Source organism: Lacerta agilis, chromosome 3 (genome assembly GCF_009819535.1).
Source record: "Lacerta agilis isolate rLacAgi1 chromosome 3, rLacAgi1.pri, whole genome shotgun sequence".
Classification (NCBI taxonomy): Eukaryota; Metazoa; Chordata; class Lepidosauria; order Squamata; family Lacertidae; genus Lacerta; species Lacerta agilis.
Genome location: NC_046314.1, coordinates 19986958 through 20014251, shown reverse-complemented (window position 1 = coordinate 20014251; position 27294 = coordinate 19986958). Strand labels below are relative to the sequence as shown.

The 27294-nt window shown below is 41.2% G+C and overlaps 1 protein-coding gene across 2 annotated transcripts; it reads left to right on the top strand.

The window, feature by feature from the left end:
* Positions 1 to 625: 625 nt before the first annotated feature.
* AGPAT5 (1-acylglycerol-3-phosphate O-acyltransferase 5) lies at positions 626 to 27294 on the top strand. Of its 2 annotated transcripts, XM_033142989.1 has the most exons (9): positions 626 to 706; positions 1013 to 1254; positions 4336 to 4405; positions 5616 to 5731; positions 12608 to 12697; positions 13721 to 13811; positions 19882 to 20043; positions 24526 to 24649; positions 25446 to 27294. In XM_033142989.1, exons 2-9 carry the CDS (start codon positions 1036 to 1038, stop codon positions 25669 to 25671), a joined length of 1098 nt encoding a protein of 365 aa, XP_032998880.1. In that variant the 5' UTR covers positions 626 to 706; positions 1013 to 1035; the 3' UTR covers positions 25672 to 27294. The 2 variants fall into 2 exon arrangements, with proteins under 2 accessions (XP_032998880.1, XP_032998882.1); XM_033142991.1 differs by lacking the exon at positions 24526 to 24649 and having other exon boundaries at positions 25446 to 25532.

The following is a 27294-nucleotide window of genomic DNA, read 5'->3' as shown; positions in this document are numbered from 1 at the left end:
GATTAATGACACTGTTGATTTTATCTTAATAAAACTTGACGTCCTCCCCCCTCTTCCTGCAGTTCCTTAAATTTATTTTTAATATCTTCCGCATATCCAAATTAACTTAATTTGCTGTCCATATTCCATAAACCAGTCCATGCAGAATGTAGGCACCCTATATATAGAAATGAGCAAACCAGTAATATTTTAGTGAACAGGTGGGACCCATTGCTGGAGCCTACACAACACAAAACACTGTTGCTGTATGTAGGTTTTATTTTATTTGTTTTTTATCTTGTATTTTGGAAATGTACATCCAGTTTTGTTTTTTCTTTTGTGTTTTTTTTTTTGGGTGGGGGCACTCAATAGAGTGGGGCCCTAAGCTATAGCTTGTTTAGCTTATCCGTAAACCCGGCACACTTAGCAAAAAAAAAAAAACTAACAAATCAATGCGGCGTTTGGAATCTGCAAAAGAACATTGGCAGGAGGTGCAACTAAAAATAAATAAATCATGAGCTAAGCCCTAAAGTGCGCCTTTACGCGCGCCTTTCCCTTGCCGGGCACGAGAAGGCAAGAAGCGAAAGCGAGGCGGGGAGAGGCAGGCGGAGCAAGTCTTGGCCAACCCCCGGAAGTCTCCGGCGAAGCGGAGGCGGAGCTGCCTCGTCGCCGGCGCCCTTCTCCTCCTCCTCGGTTAGCGGCCAAGAGGCGCGGGGGTGGCGGGCAGGTGAGGGCGTCGCGTGCGCTTCCCGAGCTGCAGGAGGAGCTGCCGGTGGCCGGCTCCCGCTGCTGGCTGCTCCTTGCTTCTCCGTTGCGCCCTTCCACGCTGCTTCCTGCCAGGGCCACCCGCGGGCCATGCGGCCGAGCTGCGGAGCCCTCCTCTTCCTCTTCGGCGGCGGCGCCTGCAGGCTGCGAGGCGTGAGAAGAGGCGCCTCCTCCTCCTTCATGTGGTAGCGGCGTCGCGAAGCCCAGCAGCCGGATCTTCATTTCTTCTTATTTCTTTCTCTCTCCCCCCCCCCAACCCCCTTTAAAGTCAGCCCAACTCTGGCCGGAGAGATGCTGCTGTCGCTGGTGCTGCACACCTACTCCATGCGCTACGTGCTGCCCGCCGCCCTGATGCTGGGCACCGCGCCCACCTACGTCCTGGCCTGGGGCGCCTGGCGCCTGCTCTCCACCCTGCTCCCCGCGCGCGTCTACCACGAGGTGGACGACCGGCTGTACACCCTCTACCAGAGCATGGTGCTCTTCTTCTTCGAGAACTACACCGGCGTGCAGGTCAGGGCGGCTGCTGCTGTGGGCGGGGGACGGGGGGACGGCTGGCGGAGGGGCCACGCCCCCTTAGGGGATTGCTGGGGAGATAGGAACCCACCCCCCTCGTCATCTCCCCACCACCACTACCTCTCCACCACCTCGCGTCTCTGAATGCCAAGCAGGGCAACCTGGCTACAGGTGGGCGAGGCTGCGCTCAGGTGAGCGAGCGGAGGCAGGGGCTGCGCCTTTTTCGCAGCGCGCGCTCTCACTCTCTCTTGCTTGCTTCCCAGCAGAGAGGGGGTTCCCCGCCTCGGTTTGCTCACCTTCCCAGGCTCTGGGTGGCATTGCAGGTGGGAGCGATCTTTTCCAGGCAGCGCTGGGGCTCTGCCTACTTCCTCGATGCTGTCAACACCTAGGTTGAGTACAGCACAGTGCATGCAGCCCTTAAGGTTGTGCACAGCAAGCCTAATTTTCACTGGAGAGCCAGCAGTTTCATTCTGGGAGTGGGGGGGGGGGGGAGGAACCCTTCTTGGTAGTTGCATCCACCCTGTGGAATGCCTTCCCACCAGATCTCAAGGAAATAAACAACTATCTGACTTTCAGAGGACATCTGAAGGCATATAGGGAAGCTTTTAATGTGTGGTGTATTTTTGTTGGGAGCTGCCAGGAGTGGCTGGGGTAACCCAGTCAGATGGACAGCATATAAATAAAACAGGTGGCACAGTCGGTCTAGTCTTCCTTGTAACTCTGGTTCCCAGAAAGAGGTGACCTAGCAGAGGCGGTGGCTGCTCCTAGCAGTGTCTTCCTCCCCACCATTGCTTACCTGCCATACCCCTTTGAGTGGCACGTTCAGTTTGATGCACCCAGCCTTTGCTGCTTACCCATTGTGACGGTGCACTTCTGTCATTCCTTTCTGGCTGGTACATCACCCAGAAGGTGAGTGATTGAAGAACGGAGGAACAGCCCTGCCTCGACTTGCTCTCCACTCTCTGTAGGTGGTAGAGCAGGGAGGAACCTGCTTGTTGAGCCCAGCTCCAGGTTACACAACCTAGAGAGGTAGCCCCTGAGTGGGGGAACCTGTGGCTTTTCAGGTGTTGCTGAACTACATGCTTCCATCATCCTTGACTACTGACCATGCTGATCGGAGAGAAGTGGAGTTCCACAGTGTCTGGAAGACTGCAGGGTCCCTGTAATCCTTTGAATGGCTCAGTATTTGCACAAATTATGCAAGTGTGGTCCTTCCTAGCTGTCTTTGCCACCCATCTAAGGAAAGGCATAGACGGAATTTCTGTGAACAGTAGACTTAAATAAATCCATATATCAGCAGTCCCACTTCTCTGATAAGGCATTGCGTTTTGACTTTCCCTTGTTGTAGCACTTGATGTTGTTGCACCAAATCCTTTTCACTGATTGGAAGCACCAAATCCTTTTCACTGATGAGAACTACCAGTTGCTGTGTATTACAGTGTAGTTTCCTGATCATAAACTAGAATGGCTCCCCAAACTAATAGCTGCTTTTAAAAATGAGAGATCTGACAGGGTATCTTTAGGGCAAGTGCATGTAGTTTTGTTAGAGATCTGGAAATGATAACTTTTTTGGCTGTCAAACCTCAAGGATTGCTTCTCCCCCATATGAACCAACAAGTCATCACCTGAGGCCCTTTCTTTGTGTGCCGCCTCCACAAGAATGCTCTGCCTTGGGAAGTTCGCCTGGCACCTTCATTATATATCTTTAGACGCCAGGCAAAAACATTCCTCTTCCCCCAGGCCTTTGGTTAATTAAACAATATAAGGCCTCTTAAACTGGTCTGGGGCCCAAGGATATTGTTTCTGTTTTTTATTATGGTATACATAAAATATTTTTGTTTTGGTAAATTGCCCTGTGATCTTCGGATGAAGGGCAGTATAGAAATTTAATAAATACATAAAAATAAAATAATAATACAATACATTTAAACAAACAAGCAAACAAAAATCTTTTGAGATGAATGCTAAATGGGATGGTAGTATCCTGATCTTTAGACATGCCAGTTTGGAAGCGAGTTTGGCCATTTGTATTTGGGCAAATGTTTTCAAGGTCAAATGTTCATTTCAGCACTGTTGCCAGCAAGCTAAGGGTACCAAACAGATGTTAGATGGTCCTTTCATTGAGTATGCTTGACTAAATTAGTCACCCAGAGGTCAAAGGCTTCTGCATCCTGTTAACCTTTTCAGTTTTGTGCTTAAAGTACTTTCATCGCTTTTCTCTTCATTCATGAGCTAATGTTTTCCCGTTTCCTTCCCTGCCACTTCTATCTTTCCGCTGATAGTAAAATAAAAACCCAACCCTCTCCCACTTGTGTACCTTACCTCAATCAGGTTGTGTTAAGAAAAAAATATTTTACATATTTGTATCGTGTTTGCTTTTATAAATATGCATACATGTATGCTACTAATTCCACAGGAAGATGGGGAGAGTGTGCTAAAGGGGTTTTCATCTTTTAAAAGGGATTTCAGAGATGGAAGCTGGGTCTCTGTTTAAAGCATAATACATTCCCTCACGTGAAATAATTCCATTATTTTCACATGTTGGTTCTTGAACTGATCAGGTACTGATTGTTCTATAGAAACACTTAAGACAATGCCTGCTTCCATCTTTTTACTGCTGCTTCAATGGGTATTGCATATGACTTTTGCTGTAATTGTGTTTTGTTTGTTTGTAAGCTGCTTTGAGCTTCATTTGAATAAAAAGCAGCTTAGAAATATTATGAATCAAATGACTATTAAGACTTTACCTGAACCGCACTAACATGAACATGTCATGGTTTTGCAAGAGGAAAATTTTTCTCTCTTCTCTCATTGTAAAAGAATGATTGCATTTGAGAGTACACTTTTATAAGCCAATTTGGTTGTACATCCCTTAAGTTTCATAGACTCAGGTAAACGCTTAAGTTATACATGGTCATCCTGACTTTAGCAAAGTGCCACATAAAGTCATAAAACGGTAGTCCTGACATAAAGTGGGAATTGTTAAATCTTCTCTCTCAAGAGTTTAAATAAAGTTTGAACCTAGGTTTTGTTGATGTTCTTCAAGCCATTAAATCAAGTACCCTTTTTCTTTCCCAGATAATTCTGTATGGTGATTTGCCAAAAAATAAGGAGAATGTGGTATGTATATCAAATCATCAGAGTACAGGTTTGTATGCAATTTCCTTACCTGTAAGTGTTTTTTAATTAAATGATTGTTAAAAGCAAAAACACAAAGTGTTAATATAACCACCGAGAATGAAATTCTCTAGATTCAGATACTTGGGATTGCATGTTAAGATTAAATAAACAAAAATGCACGATATGATCCTGATAGATGAGCAAGATAATGGGGCCGTTAAGCTGTTTCTTTGCAAAACAGCCCTCATGTTCTTCCTAACAAGGTGCCTCGAATTTGGATGTGCTTTTGAACCAATACAAACAGTTGTATCCGATGGCAGCTCTTGCACAAAGCAAGACACCCGTGCTTTTTTCCCAGTCCTGCTCATGGCAGCCCACTGAAATGTCATCCCCTAAGCTTGGGAGGAACCTCTGGAAGAAGGTATTGTAACACTCAAGAGGGATGCAATAGGATTGGTGAAAAATGGAGGGGTGTTTCTGCCTTTCATGAACAAAAGTGATTTCCACAGGAAATCTCTGTACAGTGTTCAGTTTTAATTGCATGCTGCTCATTTTTTTTTTGCCAAGTGTCTAATATTTGTTTTGAACTTGGCTGATTGGCTTCATGAATTATATTACACCACTTTTACGTGTATAAGTCGATTTTTTAAATTATAAATTAATGTTTGAGTAATTCTTGACAATTCCCTCCCTCCCAAAAAAGTTCAACAACTGGGCAATCCTCCCCCAAAAAACTCAACAGCTCTCAACTCTCTTGTAAATTTGGAGTCCCCCAAAATAGGGGTCGTCTTATACACAGGGGTGTGTTATACACTGAAAAATGTGGTAATTACTGGAACCCTGTTGTGGTAATTTCAAGAAATCCCAGTACTTCTAGTTCTTCTGATTCTGGTTTTAAGAGCACACTGCTTAACATGAAGGTGTGTTTCTGGTTCGTTGTCTATTGAGCCAGTGTTTCTCAACCAGATCCTTCAAGATATGCATCTATTCTGCGTTGGCAGGAGATTAAAAGTTATTTAGTAGTATTGTGCAAACGGTACAAGCTTTGTTTAAAAAATGAAGAAATGCGTGCTAAAATACTAAAGGGTTGGAAAAAACTTACCTTGCGTTGCCACTGACCGCAGTTCATCTTTCATGTTCATAAGCACAAAAGAATATGAGCATTAAATAATGTTGGGAAGGTTTTTGACATTAGCCTAGGGACATAAATGTTTGAGTTTTGTTTGTTTGTTTTGCAGTTGACTGGATTATAGCAGATATGTTGGCCATCAGGCAAAATGCTCTGGGACACGTTCGATACGTTTTGAAAGACGGGTTAAAGTGGCTTCCTTTATACGGGTGGTACTTTTCTCAGGTAAATCCTAATCCTTTCTCCACATCACATGAAATAACTAGTACTTTCTGCTAAATTTTGACATGCCTCAATCCTGGGCATATTTACTTGGAAGTAAATCCCATTTATTTCAGTAAAACGTAGTCCCAAGGCATGCTGAAGTCATGTCCATGCAATGATTCTGTCTTGATAATGTGTTTGTGTTGCATATTTGAAACAGAATAGTGAAACTTCAACTCTTTCTAGTTAGCAGATTTTATCTGGTAGGGTTAGGAGGTACCCTTTGGCTCTCTAGTCAGGTGTTAAGCAAACTAAAAGTAACTCACTGAACTTGAGACAACGCCTGCTAAGATGCAAAAACGACATGTCCGTGTCCTACACGATTAACAGTACAATTCTGGCATTTATTTATTTATTTGAAGTAAGTCACATGGAGCTCCCAGGTAAGTGGATCCAGGATAAACCCTAAGACAATTTCGTGTGTACTGAATTGAGTCCCACTGAATTCAGTGGTGTTGACTTCTTGGTAACAATATATAGGATTGCACTTGAAACATTTATCCTTTAGTTAAATTTCTTACATATTTCAATCTAGCTTTAATCACATTTAGTCCTGGCTTTGACTCGGTGCATGGATTGTGTTTATTTATGGGATAATATCCTTGCTGTTGCACAGATTCATAATATGTTAGCAAAATTGGGTTGTCTTTCCAAAAAAAGCAAGAATAATTTGATAGATGTCTGCATATGCAAAAATTCACCGAATTGTGGCTTTTATGTCTTTGTCACCTTGAAGTTTCTGATTAAAAAAAAAAAACAAGTAGCCCTTTTATGTCAATGACTTGATTTAGATATGTTCTTATAGTTTCTTATTCTCTTTCCTTTTTGCTTTTTTGCTCCTCTAGTTGAGCTTCATATGGATTTTATCCTAGTAGGCTATCAGGGTGATCTAGTGAGCTGTGTTCCATTAGACACAATAGTTGAAATTCAGAAGATCTTTGGGAGACAAGGGGTAGTGTTTCTCACTAGGTGAGTGTGGTTCCATATCTAAACTCGTGCCATATATTTTAAGCAGAGAGAGATAAGAGCTGTAATGACAATTTCCCACTTCTCTGCATATGGTCCCATAATTCACATCTTGTGTCCCGAAAGGCACAAGATGTTGGTTCGCAGATGCAAAAACACAAGCTGCATAGCACATACCTCCATTTTTCGAACGCCACCCTATGCAATCACTTTAAATGAATGAACCCCTTCTATATTTTCAGTAAATCTGGAGTTGCTTTCTGCTGCCAGGCGGGGATGAGGGGTAGAATTTTCATACATTAGGTTCTTGTAGGTTCCCCTTGTGTCATTCGTTCAGACTAGGGCTGCCATACACCTGGACATTACCGGGATTTCAAATGGGGAATTGACGTCCGGGGGAGAAGGGAATTTCCGAAAGGTGGCGCTTTGTCCTGGATCTTAGGCAAGTCAATCGGGAAAGCGCTTTGAAATATGACAACCCTAGTTCAGACAGAGTAGTGGCTGATCTTCCATGGGTGTGCTGCCATAGAAAATATTAATTACCAGGGTGAGTTGTGTTTTGCCAAGTCCAATGTATGAAACGGCCACCATAAGAATCAATTCAAATGTTACTGCTTCTGTGTGAAGGCCACTCAAAAAGTTGAGAGTAGATCCCTGGATGGATCCAGCCTGATCCATGTGGTCAGTAAACTGGGGTTATTCATATGGTCATCCTGGTGGTAAGTACACATGTTACAGTACCCCCATGGAATCCTTTTTTTTTTTTTTTTGCCTTCTCTTAAGAACCGCAATGTTTGAATCAGACCTAAAAGTTTGGTGCATGGAAAATAGCTTCCCCCTGGAGGAAGCTTTAAATTGGTCTTCATGGCTGTTGCTTCTGTGGTAAAATCTCACCCTGCGTGATCATAAGCAATATGTGACTGCTCACTGAGTGCGTCACCGTGTGGATTGAAAAGCTTGAGAAATAAGATTGGCAGTTTTTCTCCATAGCAACAGGTTTAAAAACAAAACAAAAACTTCTTATGGACATAAGAAAATTGACTCCTCTGTATGACAAAGCGCTGCAGAGAATGATTTTGTAAATCATTCCCACATGGTTGTTAGTTGACATGTGCTAGCATTTGATCTAGCAGGTGCATTGAGAGAAAAATGGACCTTTGGTACCTCATGGTAAACAATGTGGCATGAACTGCAGTCGTTTACTTGCTGGTGTACAAATCAGGCCTTGAGTTGAACCAATGAAGTTCTTTTCCTTTGGCATAGGGACAAGGAGGGATAGCATTGTTTTTACATTGCCTCTTTCCCCTTGTTTCTCAATACAGGTGCTGCAATCCTGTCCAATTTATCTGTTTTACTCCAGAGATATTGAGCGATTTGCAGATTTTTTTTTAAATCTTGCAATAAAATCCAAAAATTAAATAGTCCCACAAATCCTCGAACTGTTTTAATAGCCATAGGCTATTAAAACTAAAATTCCCAGCATCCTTAACAAACTACAGCTCCAAGGATAGCTGCTTGAGAGGAATTCATGTGCTTTAATGCAGTGTTTTTCAACCTTTTTTGGGCAAAGGCACACTTGTTTCATGAAAAAAATCACGAGGCACACCACCATTAGAAAAAGTTAAAAAAATTAATTCTGTGCCTATATTGACTATATATAAAGTAATTTTTCAATTTTTCCCACGGCACACCAGGCAACATCTCGCGGCACACTAGTGTGCCGCGGAACAGTGGTTGAAAAACACTGCTTTAATGTATGGTGTAGTTGTCACCTCTGGAAGTGGTTTTCAGGACAGCCTGTAGCTATGTATTTTTCATCATCGGGGTTATTTGTCCAGTGGTTGAGACCATTTTGTCCCCCTCCTCCTTGCTCTGTAGCCATGTGATAACTGATTATTTCATCGGAATAATGCTGTTGTTGTTTTCTGGAAGGGAAGAGGCAGCAAACTGGCAACGCAAGAAGAGCCCTCCTGGATCAGGCCAAAGGCCTGTTTAGCCCAGAATCCAGTTTCCCACAGGAAACAACCAGCAGCTGTTGGTTTTCTTGCCAGTGGCTATCACCAGGCTGAAAATACCCATTCCTAGAGCTCCATCCTCCTGGAAGCAACCCTCCTTCTCCTGACAGGTGACTAGGGCCAGGTGGTTCTTTTCTTCTCTTGTGCTGCAACCACAGTAAATAAATCTACTTGCTGTCATTTTAGGATAGCTATTTTGTTTACTCCCCATGGTTGTTCAAGATCGTTCATCGGCAGTTTTCCCAGTTAACTTCCAAAAAATACTAGTCTGCCGAGCAGACTTATTCCCATGGATGATGACAAGATTAAAAACTGGGTTTTCCTTTAGATCATGGGTTGTGGATGCTTTTCATGCTGCAAATAGAATTCAGTGGACACCTTCAGTGTCGCAAATCACAGTCTGCAAATTATGGCACTTAAAGGTATTTAAGGGGAAATTCTATTGGGAAGGATATGCAAAGTATATGGAGTCAGTTGGCAGGTATTCTTTTTTTTCTTTTCTTTTTAAATTCTCCCTGACATGCCAAATGGTACAAAAACAAAACAAAAAAACACCACTTCCTCCTCTTCCTGTTGATACTGTGTTGGTGATGTCACTCGCGCTCCACTGAAATTTTCCAGTGACAATTAATTACAGAATTGTGATGGAATGCATATTTCCTACCTCAGATAAACATCCTGTTGTGGAATATATGTGTGTAGGGTCTGAGCATGTAGAAAGCAGAACACAGAACTTTTAAGGAAAACATGCTAGTAAACTCGCCTGTATGCTTCCTCCCCAAGCACAAAACACACTCTTAAATCATTAGAGAATAAATATGAAAAAGCTAATAAGGTATTTATCAGATTCTTGGAGATGTATTCTAATACTCTATTGATTCTCAGTTTAATGTTGATTCCCTGAAAAGTCCTACATACACAACATAGTGGGGTGAAGTGAACATGTATGTAGATAAGAAGTAATAGCTTAAAATGTGGCAGAAAAATATCACCTGATCCACCTGGCTCTATAGAAAACTGATCTCTCAGTTGCAATCATTTTTACTTGGAAGGAAGTCCTGAGGATTTCAGTGGAATTTAGAACTTGTAAACATGTAACTTCATCAGAGGTGATGGTTTTAACATTTGTCCTTTGTGAGATATGTTATAGCTCCCTGTAATTATTTTGTTTCGACCCTCTACTTCTTGTTACTACATGCTTTACCTTATAGCTGGTCAAGCTCATTTATAATAAGTTTCCTATATTAAAAGTTAGGGTTGTGTTTGGCAAAGTCATACTTAGAGTAAATCAGTGGATGTGATAAACCTAAGTCCTTTGATTTCAGTGGGTCTGCTCTGAGTTTGACTTAATCAGATACAATCCAATGTTGTATTGTGCCTGTTGCTTTTCTCTTGAGTAGGCATTGCATGCTGAGCCAGCTGTCTTTGTTTTGCAGACAAGGGCTGCTGAATGCTTTGAAGCAGTTGGCCAAGGTCGAAATTAGGGAATAAGGCCCTAGGGTTGTCATAAAGTGACTAAACATTAGAACCGTTCCCTCTTAATTGATTGTAATAATAATTTTATTATTTATATGTGGCACCTGAGGTCTGCTATAATCCTGATTCTGAGGCAATCCCTGTTGTACTCTCTACATCAGCCTTTCTCAAGCTTGGGTCCCCAAATGCTGTTGGACTGCAACTCCCATCACTCCTAACCAGCAGAATCAGTGATGATTGGAGTTGCAGTCCAACAATATTTGGCAACCCAAAGTTGGGGAAAGCTATTACAGCACGTGCTGAATCAGGCCACATCTAGAGCACTACGTCCAGTTCTGGGTGCTGTAATTTTAAGGAAGACATTGACAGAGCAGTTTTGTTCTCTGTTGTGCCAGAGTACTGTACCAGCAGGCTGGGGAATTGAATCCTTTAATGCCATACTTGAAATGTAACTCTTTTTTTTGTTAACTTGGCACAATAGGGCATTTTATTAATTAACTGCTATGCATGGATGTGTTCATGAATTCATTACAACTGCTTCTTTTAAGTCAAGGCATCTGGTATTAATTGAAGCCATCGGCCTTTCCCTTTCCTTCTCTCTCCTCTCCATTTTGCGCTTGGGGAACCAGTTCAAGAATGAGCCAATATAGCTGCAGTTCTGAAAATGGGTTGCATTCAACATAGTACTAAATAGTGTTTTGCACAAATAGAACAGCTTCTTCTTATTCCCCCCCCCCATGCCTCACCCCTAAATCTGTTCTGGATTTTTACCCTCCCCTAACTTTCCAGAGCAGTTTGAGAGAGGGTAGCCCAGGCTGGGGGTGGGGGGTGGAGTGCAGATGGAGTCCCAGTGCACAATCATAAGTTATTCCACTCTTGCATTTATTTATTTATTTAGTTGCTTACTGCCCACTGGTTTAAAATATTTCTAGTTTATATACCCCCCTTTTGGTTTTATTTCATTGTAAGCATGTCTATAAGCATAAATGTAGGTGTGTTCAAAGGTGGGTTGCTTGGTTTAACAGCATTTTGTAGTGTGACTATGCATGCATCTAGCTCAGGGGTCAGCCTATGGGCCACAAGCAGGCCATGGGGGTTGTTTAACCACCCACTTGGGAACCCCCGCCACCTGCTAGGTTGGCTCCCATGCGCCTTGCTAAACTGGCGCGGGGACCGCCTTCCATGACGCTGGCTGGCTCCTGCAGCCAATGGGAAGCTGTGCACGCCTCCTCCATGCCGGAAGGAGCGCAGGAAATAGTGTGCATGCGTGTGCACACTCTGGCCCACCACGGCATCTGCGGGACCGTGAACCGGCCCAAGCCACAAAAACTTTGCCGACCCTTGATCTAGCTGATATTATTTGCTTTGTATTCCTGTGGGGGAGGGGAGAAGATCATACTTAAATAACTTTTTCTTGGAATGTTTGATTAGTCTCCATATAGAATTGGCTGTGCTTTTAGAAGAATATAACATAGGTGTAGTCCATGAAGCATAACATGAAAGTGTGCTCCCATTTACACTCCATCTGCACTCTACATTTAAAGTAGTATTACTTTATCCCGAGAGTTGCAGCTTTTTAAGGGTGCTGAGAGTTGCTAGGAAACCCCCATTCCCCCTCACAGAACCACTTTTCCCATAGTTCCCTGGGCAGAGGGATTGGCTGTTAAGCCACTCTGAGAATTGCAGTTCTGTGAAGGGACTCTGGGTCTCCTAGCAACTCTCAGCACCCTTAACAAACTACACTCCCCAGGATCCTTTGAGGCAAGCCATGACCGTTAAAGTGCAGGTGCAGCACTAGACAAAGCAAAGCTGAGGAGTTTAGCAAGTTGACTTATGCTTGACTTATTTGTCTGTCTAGCCCATTATCAACTATTTTGTCTGGTAACAGCCCTCCAGGATTTCAACCTGGTAGTGGATCCTTTTAACTGGACCTACCAGGAATTGAACCTGAGACTTTCTGTATGTAAATTTTCCATAGTCCTTCACCTTAGCAAATGGCGACACAGCCTCTCTGCTTATCCCTCAGCTCCCTGTCAGTTTCCCAGCTCTTCTATTTCTTTCCTGATTTCTCTCTCTCTGGAACACTCTGTCTTCTTCAGGAGAGACGGAGTATCACCAATTAATTTTAGCTCTTTAATATCCTTGCTACAGTTTCACCTGTTGGTTTCAGTTTAAACTGTTTAACAAATATGAAAGAGTTTTGCATTAAGTGTAATAATGGGTCTTTTTAGATGGACCTTAGTTTGTATGTATGTATGTATTTATTTATTTATTTAAAATGGCATTTCTGATTTCATTTTTTTTTTTAGAATATTGAAAATCTGTGTACTTTGTTTCATAAATTATTGTCATCAGTATATTTTCTTTCTTTCTTTGCTAGCATGGAGGAGTCTATGTGAAACGAAGTGCCAAATTTAATGAAAGGAAAATGAGGAACAAGTTGCAATCCCAGCTAAAGGCTGGAACTCCAGTAAGATTATATATTTCCTATTTGTGTATGAGTGTGTGTTCTAACTACCATAAGAATTAAAGTGACAAAAATGCTTAGCTCATATGTTGCCGCAGGTGCATGGCTTGCGTTTCTTTCCCCTGCTGAACGGATGAGTGGCTGGAGTGGGATGTTTGTTTGTCTGTCTGCCTGTCGGTTTATACACCGTGTGCATGCCAAAATGGCTTCCAGCATGAAGGAGTCTAGGTTTGGCTTATACACTTACTTTTCCTGTGAACTGATGTTTCCCACGTGGTTAGTAGATAACACTGTACCCTCCCAAAAAACTCTTAGTGTCAGAATATAAAACCTACTTCTGCAGTATCAACTTTCTGGAACCTTTGTAACTGAGTGTTCATCATACCCACCAAAGCTAAATTGCATCCGTTTTTGCATGTCGGGATCAGGAAGAAATCGGCAGAATTCCTTCCTTCCTTCCTTGTCAGCTGAGTGTCATGCAAAGGATAGCACATTCTCTTTGCTTGCCAATACCTATAGCTGTCACACACCAAACAAGGTTTGCTGGCCAGGGTTGTTAGGTTAATTTGTTCCAGTTAAGAAGGCATCTTGTATTTCTTGGTCTTTGTATTATTTAAAGTTGCAGAACATTCAGTTGCAACTGGTTAGGGATCTCTGGACAGGATATAAAGAGAGAGAGATTTGCTCACTGAGCTGTGTTGGTTTACTTTCTCTGACTTGAACCATTTAGTATGTTCTTACACACAATTTTTGTTGCTTCTGCTGCTTATGTTCCTCTGTTAATTTTTCCTTGAAAATTCGGATTCCTTGAATATCAGGATTGCTCATCTTAACTGAAAACGACTGTTATTGCATATGTTTATAAACACGTCATCTGTGTTTTATTCAACCCTCTTCTCCCCTCCCCACTGCGCACACACACACACACACACACACACTTTTCTGTCATACTGTAGCTTAGAAACCATGTTGTGATGCTTCCTTTTTTAAAAAAATTGTGCATATAAATATTTTTTAATTCCACAGATGTATCTTGTGATTTTTCCAGAGGGAACACGGTACAACCCAGAGCTACCAAAAACCATTGCAGATAGTCAATCATATGCTGAGAAAGCAGGTAAGGTGAACTTTGAACAGATAACATTAACTCTTGAGTAGACACAACCCTACAGTTTAAGGATCACCAAGGAGAAAGGGACATTAGTTGAAAAAGAGAGGTTTGACCATAGGTGGGTGGAGAATCTACACGTGAAAGATACAAGTGTGTGGTCTTAGTGTTTGTTCCTTTTCATTGGTACTGCAGATAGCATTGATGTTTAAAGTATAGTCAAACAAGGAAACTTTTTCACAACTTGCAAGATTTATTGCAAGCAAAGTGTGCTAATAAATATTGTGCCCACACGCTTTCTCTGGCATGAGCTTTGCAGAGTACACAGTGTCATTGAAAGCCAATTGAAGTCTCAACGCTGTCTGTCCTTCTAGACAATGAAGGAAAGAACAGCTTGAAAGCTACAACTAGTATTTATTGTAGTAAACAGTAATAATACAGAGTGTTAACAGCATGTACACTCACATCAAACTGCCATTAAATAATCCCTCATACTATGCCAAGAATAACTCACATGTCCGTGTTCACACACACACACACATATATATTTCAGTCAGCATTTAAAAAATGGCAACTAACCCAAAGGGCAGGATTCACCTAGCAGAAGCCCTGTGCAAGAACTTCCCCTTGTGGAAGGAGCAGACTTGTTCCACCTCGCAAGCTGAAATTCTTACACAGGCAAATCATAGTGCAACATTGAATTACACCCAAAGAACTTAGAGTAACCATTTTAAAATGCAATTTGCCAGACATTTTTGAGTGACCATGCTCCTCTTTAGAAGCTTCAATACAGTGAATATTTTCACGCTTCTGAATATTGCATTGGAAAGGCTTAGAATCCCTTCCAATGCTGTGATTCTCTGATATATTGATAATATTATTTGCTGCGCTTATTAGTCATTTATTTAATGAAAAGTAAACTCAGATGAATATAGACTGGACCAGGATTTCCTGTAACAAATTCGTGCACTTTGGTAGTTCAGAAAACAGGGTTCAACTTTCCAGGCAACAAACCTCCTACTTGACGTCTTTGTACTCTGAGTGCATAAAGGTTTAGCTGCAAGTCTGATAATCATGTATCGGTTTCAAGAATCACCTTCTAGTTGGCAAGGCAAGAGGCCAGGCTCTCTTATCTTTTTAATTTTTTTTGCGGTTGTAACATTCAGCCTAACAGTACAAGCTTTGTACTACAGAGCTTCATTCTCTTCACTTAGAATTTATTTTCAAGTGGGAAGGAATTGGAGTAACAGTGGCTGATTATCAGACTTCCTTTCCTAGTCTAAACACAATAAAGCATTCAGAAACTTTTAATTGCTACAGAATTAATACTGCTAGCGTTTTGGCTGGGTTTAGGCTTTGAGAACATACTAAACCATTTTATTTTTTTGTCCTGCATTGGAGGCTAATTGGCTTCTGGGCTCAAATCGAGGTGCTAATTTGACTTTTTAAAGCCAACTGCATTGCGACCTGGATACCTTGGGTGTCTCATTTTCCCCCTTTGTTTCATCTTGAACACACTGTTCAGGATCTGAGTTCTTGCTGCAGATTCCACTCACCTTGTTTTAATGATATGTACTACCTTAATGACTGACACTTGATGTTTGAATTTGTTCTCTTCTTATGTTTTACTTAATGTATTATGTGTTCTTATGTGAGCCACCTTGAATCCACCTTTGGAAAAGAACCATTTTTAATAAATAGGCAAATCTGGTGGTTCACAAGGCTACATCACAGACAAAATAATATTAGGAATAAATATGAATATCAAGGTAAATCTTATTCAAACAGAAGCAAATAAACAACAGAATGTTTTGAGAGCCTCCATTTAGAACACCAAAAATTAAATGCTAAGTTCTCAGCAACATGTTTGGTAACCTTCCCAATTATTACAAAGTCACAGAGCTCTGTTTAAATTCAGGCTTGTGTATAGTCACATGGATACTCAGATCCAAAACATATTTCAGAATTGGAAGTTTCTGAAGTTTGGCTACAATCAGGCTTCTTCAAACTCTGCCCTCCAGATGTTTTGAGACTACAATTCCCATCATCCCTGACCACTGGTCCTGCTAGCTAGGGATCATGGGAGTTGTAGGCCAAAAACATCTGGATGGCCGAGTTTGAGGAAGCCTGGGCTACATATTTAAATATGAGCTTCCAGATTATTTGTTGAATTTGTCATGGCCAAGTACAGTCACAGTCTTCAGCATATCTGCATGCTTTGATAGTGTCTAACATTGTTTTGAGACATAAATGTAACGTAAAAGGTAAAGGACCCCTGGACAGTTAAGTCCACTCAAAGGCGACTATGGGGTTCAACACTCATCTCGCTTTTCAGGCCAAGGGAGCTGGCGTTTGTCCACAGACAGCTTTCCGGGTCATGTGGCCAGCCATGACTAAAGCGCTTCTGGCGCAATGGGACACCATGACGGAAACCAGAGCGCATGGAAATGCAGTTTACCTTCCCGCAACAGCAGTACCTATTTATCTACTTGCACTGGCATGCTTTCAAACTACTAGGTTGACAGGAGCTGGGACAGAGCAATGGGAGCTCACCCCATCGCGGGGATTTGAACCACCGACCTTCTGATTGGCAAGCCCAAGAGGCTCGGTGGTTTAGGCCTCGGCACCACCCGTGTCCCATACAAGTATTATTTAGCACGCGAAAGCTCATATCAAGAACAAACCTAGTTGGTCGGAAGGATTTTTTTTTTTTTTTTGTTCTGTTCTTTTCAAGTGAGGTACATACAGTATTTTTCCTTGGCTAAGCTTTGTGGATGTTTCGTCAAAAGCTTGGAGCAATATTAGCCAAACTGAACGCTTGGTAATAAAAACTATTGCTGTCATAACACTGCATCCGGCACACATGGGCTGGAACAACATCTCAGCAACACAAACACAGTGGCACTTTTGATACAGAATTCACATGCTAAAAAGCTGTGTTAGGTTTCAAAATATTGGCATAGTCTTGTATTGAATAAGTAAACATTTCTGGAATGGCTGCGATGGACCTGACATCAGTGTTGTCCTTGGTTGTAACAAGTGTTGAAGGAATACAGTTTGGTGGAAGCAGTAAAAAAGAGAAAAAGAGAGATATTGTTTGCAGGAAAGTTGGTTAAGAGATGCAGCCCATTCCTGTTGGTGTAGAAAATGAACTGTCTTTAATTACTCTGTAAATGGAGGATTTGAAGCAACCCTCTTTTATCCCAGTTGCACTGTATGTAGTAGAACCATTGGAGCACTGAGCTGTAACCTAATATATCATAGTAACAGTCATGTTGTCAGATTCTGTTTTTTACACAAAATAAGGGCAAGATTGAGACCTCCCTATTTTAATATTGATTTTGGATGGCGGGATTTTGTTAACAGCAGGATACTGGAATTTCAGTTAATGTTTCCAAAAATAAAAGCAGACTGTCTCTTCTTTAAGGAACTCTTGTCTTTCTTTAGTTCACATTTTAAATTATTTCATTTTCCTCTGGTTGAACAGGTTTTATTCCTCTCAATTGCATTACGTTGTTTTATGTTTCAGTGTTGCACTACAGTTCTAAACATGTTATGTGTTCTGCCGTGAACTCCCATTTTCTCATGAAGACGGCACCTCATAATTTTTTTAAGGAACGTGATTGTGAGATTCATTGTAAGTTCCTTTTGTACAAGGACTTGCAACTTACTAAAAGTAAATTTCTTATTATAAAGAGCCAGTGTGGTGTAGTCCTTAAGAGCGGTAGACTCATAATCTGGGGAACTGGGTTCGTGTCTCCGCTCCTCCACACGCAGCTGCTGGGTGACCTTGGGCTAGTCACACTTCTCTGAAGTCTCTCAGCCCCACTCACCTCACGGATTGTTTGTTGTGGGGGAGGAAGGGAAAGGCGAATGTTAGCCTCTTTGAGATGCCTTCGGGTAGTGATAAAGCGGGATATCAAATCCAAACTCCTCTTCTTCTAAATGCATAATAGGAATTTAGAGCTTTACGTATTTCTGCTGTATATTAATATGGTTTAAATAATCTGAAAGTACATATGAACCATAGTTTTGCTTGGAAGCAAAATTTAACCAAATAGGGCAAAATCTTTGAGGGCATGTAACTAAATTTAGGATGAAATGAGCCAGCTGGTCTATCGGTAAAGCCCACCCAACTATCAGGACTCATCTGGGTTTCTCCTTGAGCTACTCATTTGAACCTGGTTGCAGAAAACTGATAGAAGCAGTTGAATAGTCAGTCCAAAGCAGCTCTCTTTGGACGTGAAAGTAGTTATGGGTAAGGATTACGGTAAATCTTGACATTAGGAGGCCCTTGCAGGCTACAATTTATCTAGTGTTCCCCATAGGCTGAAAGTTTATAAAAGGCAGACTTCAAATACTGACCTCTTAAGACTTGAGGAATACATGAACATATTGTGCAAGCTGAGAATACTATTATTTTCCCATGGCTTTCTAGGGGGGGCGGGGATAGTAAGGTCATCTATGCAGTATGGTGTACCATGATTATGTGTGCTTGACAATCTTTGATATTCTTTCACACTTTTCTTTTACCTAGAATTCAATATGCTTAAGATGCTTGCTCTTGAAATTAGATCTAAGCAGTGGTTTTCATTTTGTTTTTCTATGTGGGTTATTTTGGTGCTTAGCTAGTGATCCTTGATGAGATCAGTGGTGGCAGACAGACATCCATGAAACAATGACTTGTTTGCCACCAGGGGCGTAGCAAGGTAAATTGGTACCCGGGGGCAAAAAACATTTTGTCACCCTCTCCCCCCCCCCAGGCATGGGAAGGTCAGGTGGTACCCGGTGCGGAAAATTCCTTGTCAACCCCCCCCCATTGATCCCCCCCCCGGCAAAAATGGTTTTACGTTATTTCATATTTTCTTACAAAGTAATAATAAAAAAACACTTTTATTAATATCCCACCCTCCCCGGCCAAAGTCAGGCTCAGGGTGGCTAACATCAGATACATAAAATTGGTATAAAATCAAACAATAATTAAATTACCTCCTAAAAACATTTCAAAATCAAATTGAAGTCTAATTAGATGGCTTTCCACAGGGTTAGGATTGGGAACAGTAAGTGTTCTCTGAACTGAAATTTCAGCCTTCATGACATAGGAAAACAGCCAAGTGAACAGCTATTTTGGTGGAGGAGGGTCAAGATATTAACTGATATGCATGAAATTTCATATATGGCTATATAATCCCTAGTATAGTAAGATAAGACCTTTGGAGCAGGCATTTTCAAAAAGAATTAAAAAAAAAATCAAAAAAATTTTTTTTCCTTGATAGTTTGTCACCCCCTCCATTATGGAACCCGGGGCGGCTCGCCCCCTTGCTACACCCCTGTTTGCCACAACCAATGTTTCCACCTTTGGTATGCAGAACAATGTTGGATGCATTTATGTGTGGGATAAGTAAGGTACTGTGCATCTTAGCATGCTGTGGCTGAGGCCCATGAACTCTGGGTCTAACCTAGAACATGTCCCAGAATCCTCTGCAGTGCCCAGCAATTCTGTGGCAAATTGTATTAGGGTTCCTGGGCAAACAGTTCCTTGAGGTAGAAAGTTTTCAATACACCAGCCTTGTTCACGCATAACTTGAAGCCAAGCCATGATTTAATGTGAATGAGGAACTTCCAAGAAAGAGATTGTGGTTACTTTGCCCCTCTTTTGGCCAGTTTTGCTGCTCCTTTGTCTTAGCATATTGTCTGGATCTGAACTTGTGGTTGAGCTCTCTGAAAACAAACTTAAGAGTCCTAAACTGTAGGGCAAACCTTGGTTACAGCTCGTGGTTTGTCTTGGGAGAGCTTAAACCATGAGCCCAGCTTCAGACGATGCAGTAAGCCAAACTATAGCATGTCCCAAAGCACAACGAGTGGAGGAAGAGCAAAGCTGCTGCAAAATTGGCTTTGGGAGCCCACATGATTTGGCTTTATGTTATGTGTGGACTGGACCCCTAATTTAATGTGACCTGCAGACTAGAGACAAACAGGAGTTAATATGTAACACTATCCTTATACTCTGGAGGCTTCAGTTCTCCAGGAGAAAAAGCCACTTTTAATACATTTTCAGTATACCTTTTCTCTTGCTTAGGACTTGCTGTATTAAAACATGTAGTGACACCACGGGTGAAGGCTACTCACGTTGCAATTGATTCAATGAGGAACTATTTAGATGCAGTTTATGACATTACGGTAGCATATGAAGGTACTGTGGACCAGAAAGGACAAAGGAAAGTGGCTCCATCCATGACAGGTGAGTATGTGATGTTGAATTAAATTAAGAAAGAATGGAGAGTCTGTTTTGGACAGTGGGTTGGACTGAATTGTGGCCAAGCCATATTTGACAGGTGGGCGGGGCCTAGTATACAGGAATGTGGACAAAGCACTCGTGGAAGGTTTGGGCCAATGATGTGTTCTCAACTCTTGCCCATCATAGTTTGTAAAAACCAGCCAGAAGAGATTGATTGGGTTGGTCTAGAAGTTAAATGCTTCTATGCCAGCTGCCTTAAAGGAAGTGGTGGTGTAAGCTCTCAAGAGGACAATCCTGAGGTTTGTGACAACTACTGCCCAGTTGCTAATATCCCCTTCTTGGGCAAGCAGACTTGAGATGGTTGTGACTGTTCACCTTCATTCATTGCTTGGGGGGGGGGGAACTGATTACCAGGTGTCTGAATCATTTTCATGAGAGGTTTTTAAGCAGAGACTGAGTGGCAACAGATTTCCTGCAATCAGCAAGTGTGTGACCTCTGAGGTTCTCTGACCAGGTATTTTAAGTTCACGTAAGCTTGCCTGCTCCTAATTTTTAGCTGTCTCAAAATGGGTTTTATGAAGATTTCGACTTGATCTCTGGTTGCGATTATTCTCATCCATGGGTATGAAGGACGGTCCAAAATATTTTTTTAATAAACTTCTTGCTCAGGAGACTGGTGGGAAGTCAGACACTTTCCCTGTTCTGATGTTAATTTTGGTACTTGCCCATCCCATTATTCCTGACTAGAAAGTAATGTCTGGTCCATTTACCTCAGAAGTGGGGGACTTTGGCCCTCCAGGTCTTGTTGTATTGCAGCTCCCATCAGCAAACGTGGCCAGTGGTAGTTCAAGAACCTTTGAAGGGCCAGCGTTTCCCTACATCTGATTTATCTGAACCTTACCCCCTTTTTCATCGTGGGTGATCATGGGGTGATCGCAGTGTCTTTCAATGTGGCAATGATAGCCAGGGTAATTGAAGCATCTACCCCTAACCTTGACAGATTAGGCCCTCTTTAAAGGACTGTGGATATCTGTCCCTATCTCCTGGGTCGCTTTTCTGTGTAGAAATACTAGAAACTTCGAAAGCATCCCTCTCTCCTGTTGCACTCTGCCTTTGGCATACTTGCAAGATCTGACTAGTCTCCATTAATTTTGGGGAAACAGCCCTTCAATCACTGTTTTGGATTAAAACCTACATGTCAGCTCTTGGCCTGCGATGAAATTGGGTGCAGGGACTACCATTATAATTTTAAGAATATCGCCTCTTTTATCAAAACAAACTTAAGTGATTTTGTGGGTACTCCTAGGCGTGTGTGTGTGTGTGGTTTTCCTGTTTTGAAAAATGTAATGCATTTAAACTTGTTTATATTTTAGTATTAGTCTTTTAATGTATTACATTAAAATATAAACCCATTTGACAAGACTCAAACTGCTACTTGTTTCTGAGCTTGTAACCTTTTGGATAGTTTTGTACTTTGCTTTCTTTTTATCCATCTTTGGAGATAATGGGTGAAGAGCACTGTGTCACAGCCATTATGATTCATTCCCATTCCTCAGTACCAGTAGTAGAAACATTGTAGTGCTAATGGTTTCGGTGTTCTTGCCATTTAATCTATCTGAAACTATCTTAGTTTTTCCTCCCGTTTCTCATGATTATGGTACTTCTGCAAGCAAACACAGATGCTCATTGATGTTTAGTTTCTACTCCTTTTATTTCCTACGACTGAAAGCCATCCTAGAAATAGTTCCTTTCAAGTCGGTTGCGCTTTTGTTCCCATGAGAATTTGCCAAACACATTCTAATCAGTTTCTGATTCACAGCAAGAAAGTTGTCCCTAATCAAAAGCTTGAGGGGTAATGTATGGTTCTTAATTATGTTGCTTCTTGCGGAGGGACAGTTTTGTTTTATTCCTCCTTCCAAGAATAGCCTTTTGGCAACTTTGGAGGAATTAAGCAACCCATCAAATGCTGGCATTTCAAGCCAATGTTCCTGAAGTTGGATGTAATTTGTACTTAATGAATTGTTGCAATGGGGTTTGGTTTTTTTAGCTTAATTACATAAGCCTTTGGGGAGTTGAGCCGATGTGAAATTAAGGGTCATGGGACTAGGCAACCTTTAGTGGCTCTTATGATAGAATCCAGCTGTTCCTCCGCAAAAACAGGAATGCCATAAATTGTTCTTATCCACTGGTAAGCCAAAGTAGTTACAGTGACATTGTGTCTTTCGGAAAAAAATGAATTAGTCTCGCTAAGATGAACTGCATACAATTAAAATAGTTCCTTGGTCAACTGGATATAATCAAGAGTTTCGTTCTCGCAACTGCATTGACTATTTGTTTTGTTTTTTGAAAGAATCAGAATGGTATTAAGGCTGGGGGGTAACATAGTATGCAGAAGTGAGAGTGGCAGTTTCTCCCACAGTGGTTTCCACACTTTGGAAGAAAAGCTGGAGGGCTGCCATGAGGTAGTTTTGATTTTATGTTACGCCTTCCTTTTTCTTTTTTCTTTTTTTTTTTGCTTTATCCCATGAGTACAGCACTGACACGGTTGAAACGACAACCCAAGATATACCGTATTTTTCGCTCCATAAGATGCACTTTTTCCCTCCTAAAAAGTAAGGGGAAATATCTGTGCGTCTTATGGGGTGAATGGTGGTCCCTGGAGCTGAATTGCCATGGGGCCAAAAGAGGATCCTGCTATTTATTTTACAAAGAGAAAGGGGGGGTGTTGAAAGGACCCCACTCAGCAGCTGATCAGCAAGAGTTCGGGAGAGAGATGAGAGTCCCCAGCTCCCTTTCAGCCCCGCCCCCTTGCCCAGGCCTCCATTGTTGAATGTGCTGCAGAGGGAGGTTGTTTGTTTCCTCAGCAACATGTGACTGGCTGATTAGATTATCTGTCTGGAAACTGTAGAAAAGGCTCCCTTTCCTTTAGAAGCTGCAGAAATGTGAGTTGAACCCCATAAAAATGGGGCTTTTCCTCTTTGCTTTTCCCCCTTTGCAAAAGGAGCTTTGCTTTTCCCCCTTTGCAAAAAAAGCTGCAAAACTTTTAGCTGATCCTCAAAAAAACAGGGCTTTTAGAGGGGGGAAACCAGAAAAATATTTCTTTCCTCCTCTAAAAACGAGGTGCGCCCTATGGTCCGATGCGCCCTATGCAGCAAAAAATACGGTAATGCATTTCAAGGATTTGCAGGGCAACTTGGCACTTGGATGACGAAGAGCTAAATGAGATTGCTTTGCATTGCTTGCACCTGCCCGGGATCCTAAAATAACCTCAGCTAGGGCAAAGGCAACTCTTGTAATGATAGATGCTCCTGACCTAGCAGTGTGTGGCAGAAGTATGGAGAGGCGCATACCTCAAATACTCCTTTTGAAGGGTTCGAGATAAAAGGAAAAAAGGGAAGGAGTGCAGAAGTCCCCAGTGTCCACGTTTCTTCCATGTTACATTCTAAAAAAAAAAAAAAAATCAGAAGGATACAAATTACGATTTATATTGTTCCTGCAGAATGGTATTTTGTGATAAAGGGATATCCAAAACACACAAACCATCAATAAAAGTAAAACTAAGGTCATGGTTTAAAATCCTTTCAGCTGTGCCTAGTACTCTTGGTATCAGAATCCACTCAATGATACATACCGTGGTTCTCGTGTTCCATTTCTTGCATTCCTGGATTTCATTGGGACTTATAAGTCATCTCTCGTTCCTGCTGGCTCTGAACTTTAACCCTGTGGAATTATTCGGGATTCTCTCCTCCCTTCCCTGCCCCCCTAAATACTACTTCATACTCTGATTCTCAAGATCAAATGGATTCAGTAACTTTCATATGTGCACCTGAAGTTGGGTTTTTAGTTTGTGTGTGTTCGTTTTCACATCTCCTGTACTGAACTGTAAAACATTAGGCATCTGGTTGGCCACTGTGGGAACAAAGTATTGGACTTGATGGGCCTTGGGCATGATCCAGAAGGGGTCTTCTTATGTTCCTAACAGTTTCATATATTTGTGCAAGTTTTAGAAGAAGGTGGTGATTTTGACTGCAATAGCCAAAGAAAGAAAGAAGGAAAGAGAAAAATTGTATGTGTCCACTTCAGTGGCACTTAAGAAAGTAACACTCCTACCCTCTATTTTTTAGATTGAAAAAGTATTTTAAAAGGGAAAAAAATACATTTCATACATTATTCAAGGTTTAAGTAGACATTAATGTCCCTGAACATGGATGGAAACAGTGGTGTTATACTCTGCCTTGTGAGAGTACTTACCTTGGAAAAACAACCTAAAAAATTATTTTTTAAAAATAAAAAATATATATAAAACAAATTGAGATCTTGTTACTCAAAGTTCTGACCTTGGAGTAATTTTCAAAAGCCTGTTTCTTTTAAAGAATGCCGAATAACACTGCACAATTACTGGACTTGGCTTTAATTTTACTGAACGACAGTGGAGTTGCTCATGGTGGAACAAGGGTATTCATAACGCTATTTTGGGTTTTTTAGACTTCCTTTGTAAGGAGTGTCCAAGAATCCATATTTATGTTGATCGCATTGCACTCAAAGATATTCCTGAAGAACAGATGTATATGAGAAGATGGCTTCATGAACGTTTTGAAATCAAGGATAAGTAAGTAAATACAGTGATGTGACACAGCTTCTGGAGCAGCATTAATATGGCTTGAAAGTTCCACAGAACTCAACAAAATCTTAACTGGTTTACCATCGATGAAGGGTTGGATCCAGATTTTGCCTTCCATGGTTGTAAAGGCTCCTTCTGGAAAGCTTCTGATCCAGCAAAGGGGTGTGACATCTTTTGCCTGTTCTCTCTTCTTCTTAGCACCACCTATTACGCTCTTCTGAAAGGTTGGAGAACCTTCCGGAACAAGAAAGAGATGGTGCTCTATGCTATGGGAGGAGCAGGGAAAGTACACTTTGCTTTCTTTCAGGGGGTGCTTCTGCTGGTGGGAGCAAAGTTTGGATCCAGTCTAAAATGTTTTCCGCAGACCTTTTGCTTATATTATATAAATGTGTGGATGTCGTGAGTTAATATAGCCAATGTGTACAAGGGGTTGGATTTGGAAAAACTACAAAGCACAATGTTTTTAGAGCATACATTTTAGGACAGAGGTAAACTGATGAATAGTGAAGTATCTTTGCTTGCTATGCCAGGCTGAATTTATGTGACCATTTGCTACATAGCCTACCTGGGCAAAGCCAGGCTGTTCTCCTCACTTGAGTCTATTTTGCTCACTTGAGAGGGAAAAAAAGTGTCCAATTCACATAATGAAGTTTGCCAGTGCAACAGCTACATCTGCCCATTACTATTTGCACATGATAACTTGTGTGACATTTGTGTTCATCACCAAAGTATGATAAGCATGTCACCTTCTCCCCTCCCCCCCCCATCCTTTCTTTGTTCCTAGGTTGCTAATAGAATTTTATGATGCAAAAGATTCTAAAAGAAGGAACAGGTTCCCTGGGAAATGTGTCCGTTCCAAATTAAGTCTCAAGAAAACTTTGCCATCTTTTCTGTTTTTAAGTGGGCTGACTGTTAGTATGCTGCTGACAGAATCTGGACGAAAACTCTACGTGAAAACATGGATCTATGGAACTTTGCTTGGCTGTCTGTGGGTCAGTGTTAAAGCGTAAGGTTCTGCATCTACAGCCAGTGACATTATTCTCCCGTCTTGCACATCACACCAAACTCTTTCCTGAATTTATAAAATGTAAATAAAGCCTTATTAATGGAAAATTAGATGAATTGAGAATTGTGGCCTAAATTTGCCATGGTCAGTGTGGAGAACATATATATGTAATTATGCTCCTGATTTTTTTCTCCCAGAAAAAGCAGCAGAGAGCCAGAATTATAATGCATTTTCCCTCTATGGATGGATATCTATCTGCACATGATTTAATAGAACATGTGATTATAGAGAAACAGCTGAAGTGGACCTCTGAATGTATTTACTGATATTACTTTAGGTTTATATATTTATTCGTTACCCATGTTCCTTAGTTCACTACGGAAATCACCACAGCTGCATCACAAACTAAAAACCAAAGCTAATATCTACCAACACATTTGTTTGCTTTTTTTCCTTTTTAAATTGAGTTTCTCAAATTTACAAAGCAGTTGGTAGAACATGAAAAGCTATTTTTAAAAAATGGGTAAAAACTCTTCATGTGGAAATTACTTTAACATATGCATGATTTAATTATATAACTAGATGGCTTAGTTTTTGTTTGCAACGTTGTTTAATTTTATTCTCGAAAAGGCTTGTGTTCTTGATTTAAAACACCCTGTGTTGGTGCATAAATGATTTTATATATACAATATGTTCAGCTAGTAAGTTGATAATTGAGGCTGTCTTGGTTGTAACCTACCTAGATTTGCAAATAGCATATTGGTACATTTCAGCTACACAATTAGTTTAAGTCATAATATGTGTGCCATAAACAGCAGCGCACATTCCAGTTTCCTGTTACCCCAGGACCACTTCGCACGGGGTATTTTGTCCACAACGAAAACGATGGCTTTTATCAGGAGAAACCATATAGTGTTGCTTGTGAATATTTTGCTGTGAATACACCAGTCGGGAAACAAGAGTTGGTAAAACATTGACTTGTGTGGAGTGGTCCTGAGCCATATGGAACCAGATGAATGCGCCATGCCATGATTGATGCTGCCATGCAGCTTGGAGTATATTTTATGGTAACAAGGAACATCAATGTGTTCTTGCCAAAATGTAGACTATGTGCCTTTTTAATCTACTGATCTTAATTTAACCGAATATTTCACAGCCTGATCATTTAACACTGTAATTTTGGGGTACTTCCAAAGCTTTTCACAGTTGGCGTGCACTTGAACTTGAAGTATGCAGTTTTGCACTGTAGAATAATAGTGAGAGATGCATATTCTATTAGTATTTAATCCACTCACCAATGCGTTTCGTAAGAACCAGTGGTTCTTGTTGCTATTTGGTGATATATTGGGAAAGTATTTCCTGTTGTCATGGGGCTAATTATTCTGTATCAACTAAGGGAAGGGATTCTATTTCGTATCTGTTATTTTGTAAAAACAAAACAAAAAAAAATCAAGATTCTGCTATCAAAATGGAAAAAGATTAGAGTCTATTTTTATCTTTCCGAATTTTTTTCACAATAAGTTTCTGTTGGCCTTGGAATTGTTGAAGACCCATCATGAACTAAAATGCTTGTCTTAGATTTTTAAAATATTAAATACGTTTAGCTTCAGCTATGATGAGTAAGAAA

Excerpts from the sequence above, each read along its gene's own strand:
- AGPAT5 (XM_033142989.1), top strand. The coding sequence starts at position 1,036 with ATGCTGCTGTCGCTGGTGCTGCACACCTACTCCATGCGCTACGTGCTG. Across the intron at positions 1,255-4,335 it reads AGAACTACACCGGCGTGCAG|ATAATTCTGTATGGTGATTT; the intron begins GTCAGGGCGGCT and ends TTTCTTTCCCAG. Across the intron at positions 5,732-12,607 it reads ACGGGTGGTACTTTTCTCAG|CATGGAGGAGTCTATGTGAA; the intron begins GTAAATCCTAAT and ends TTTCTTTGCTAG.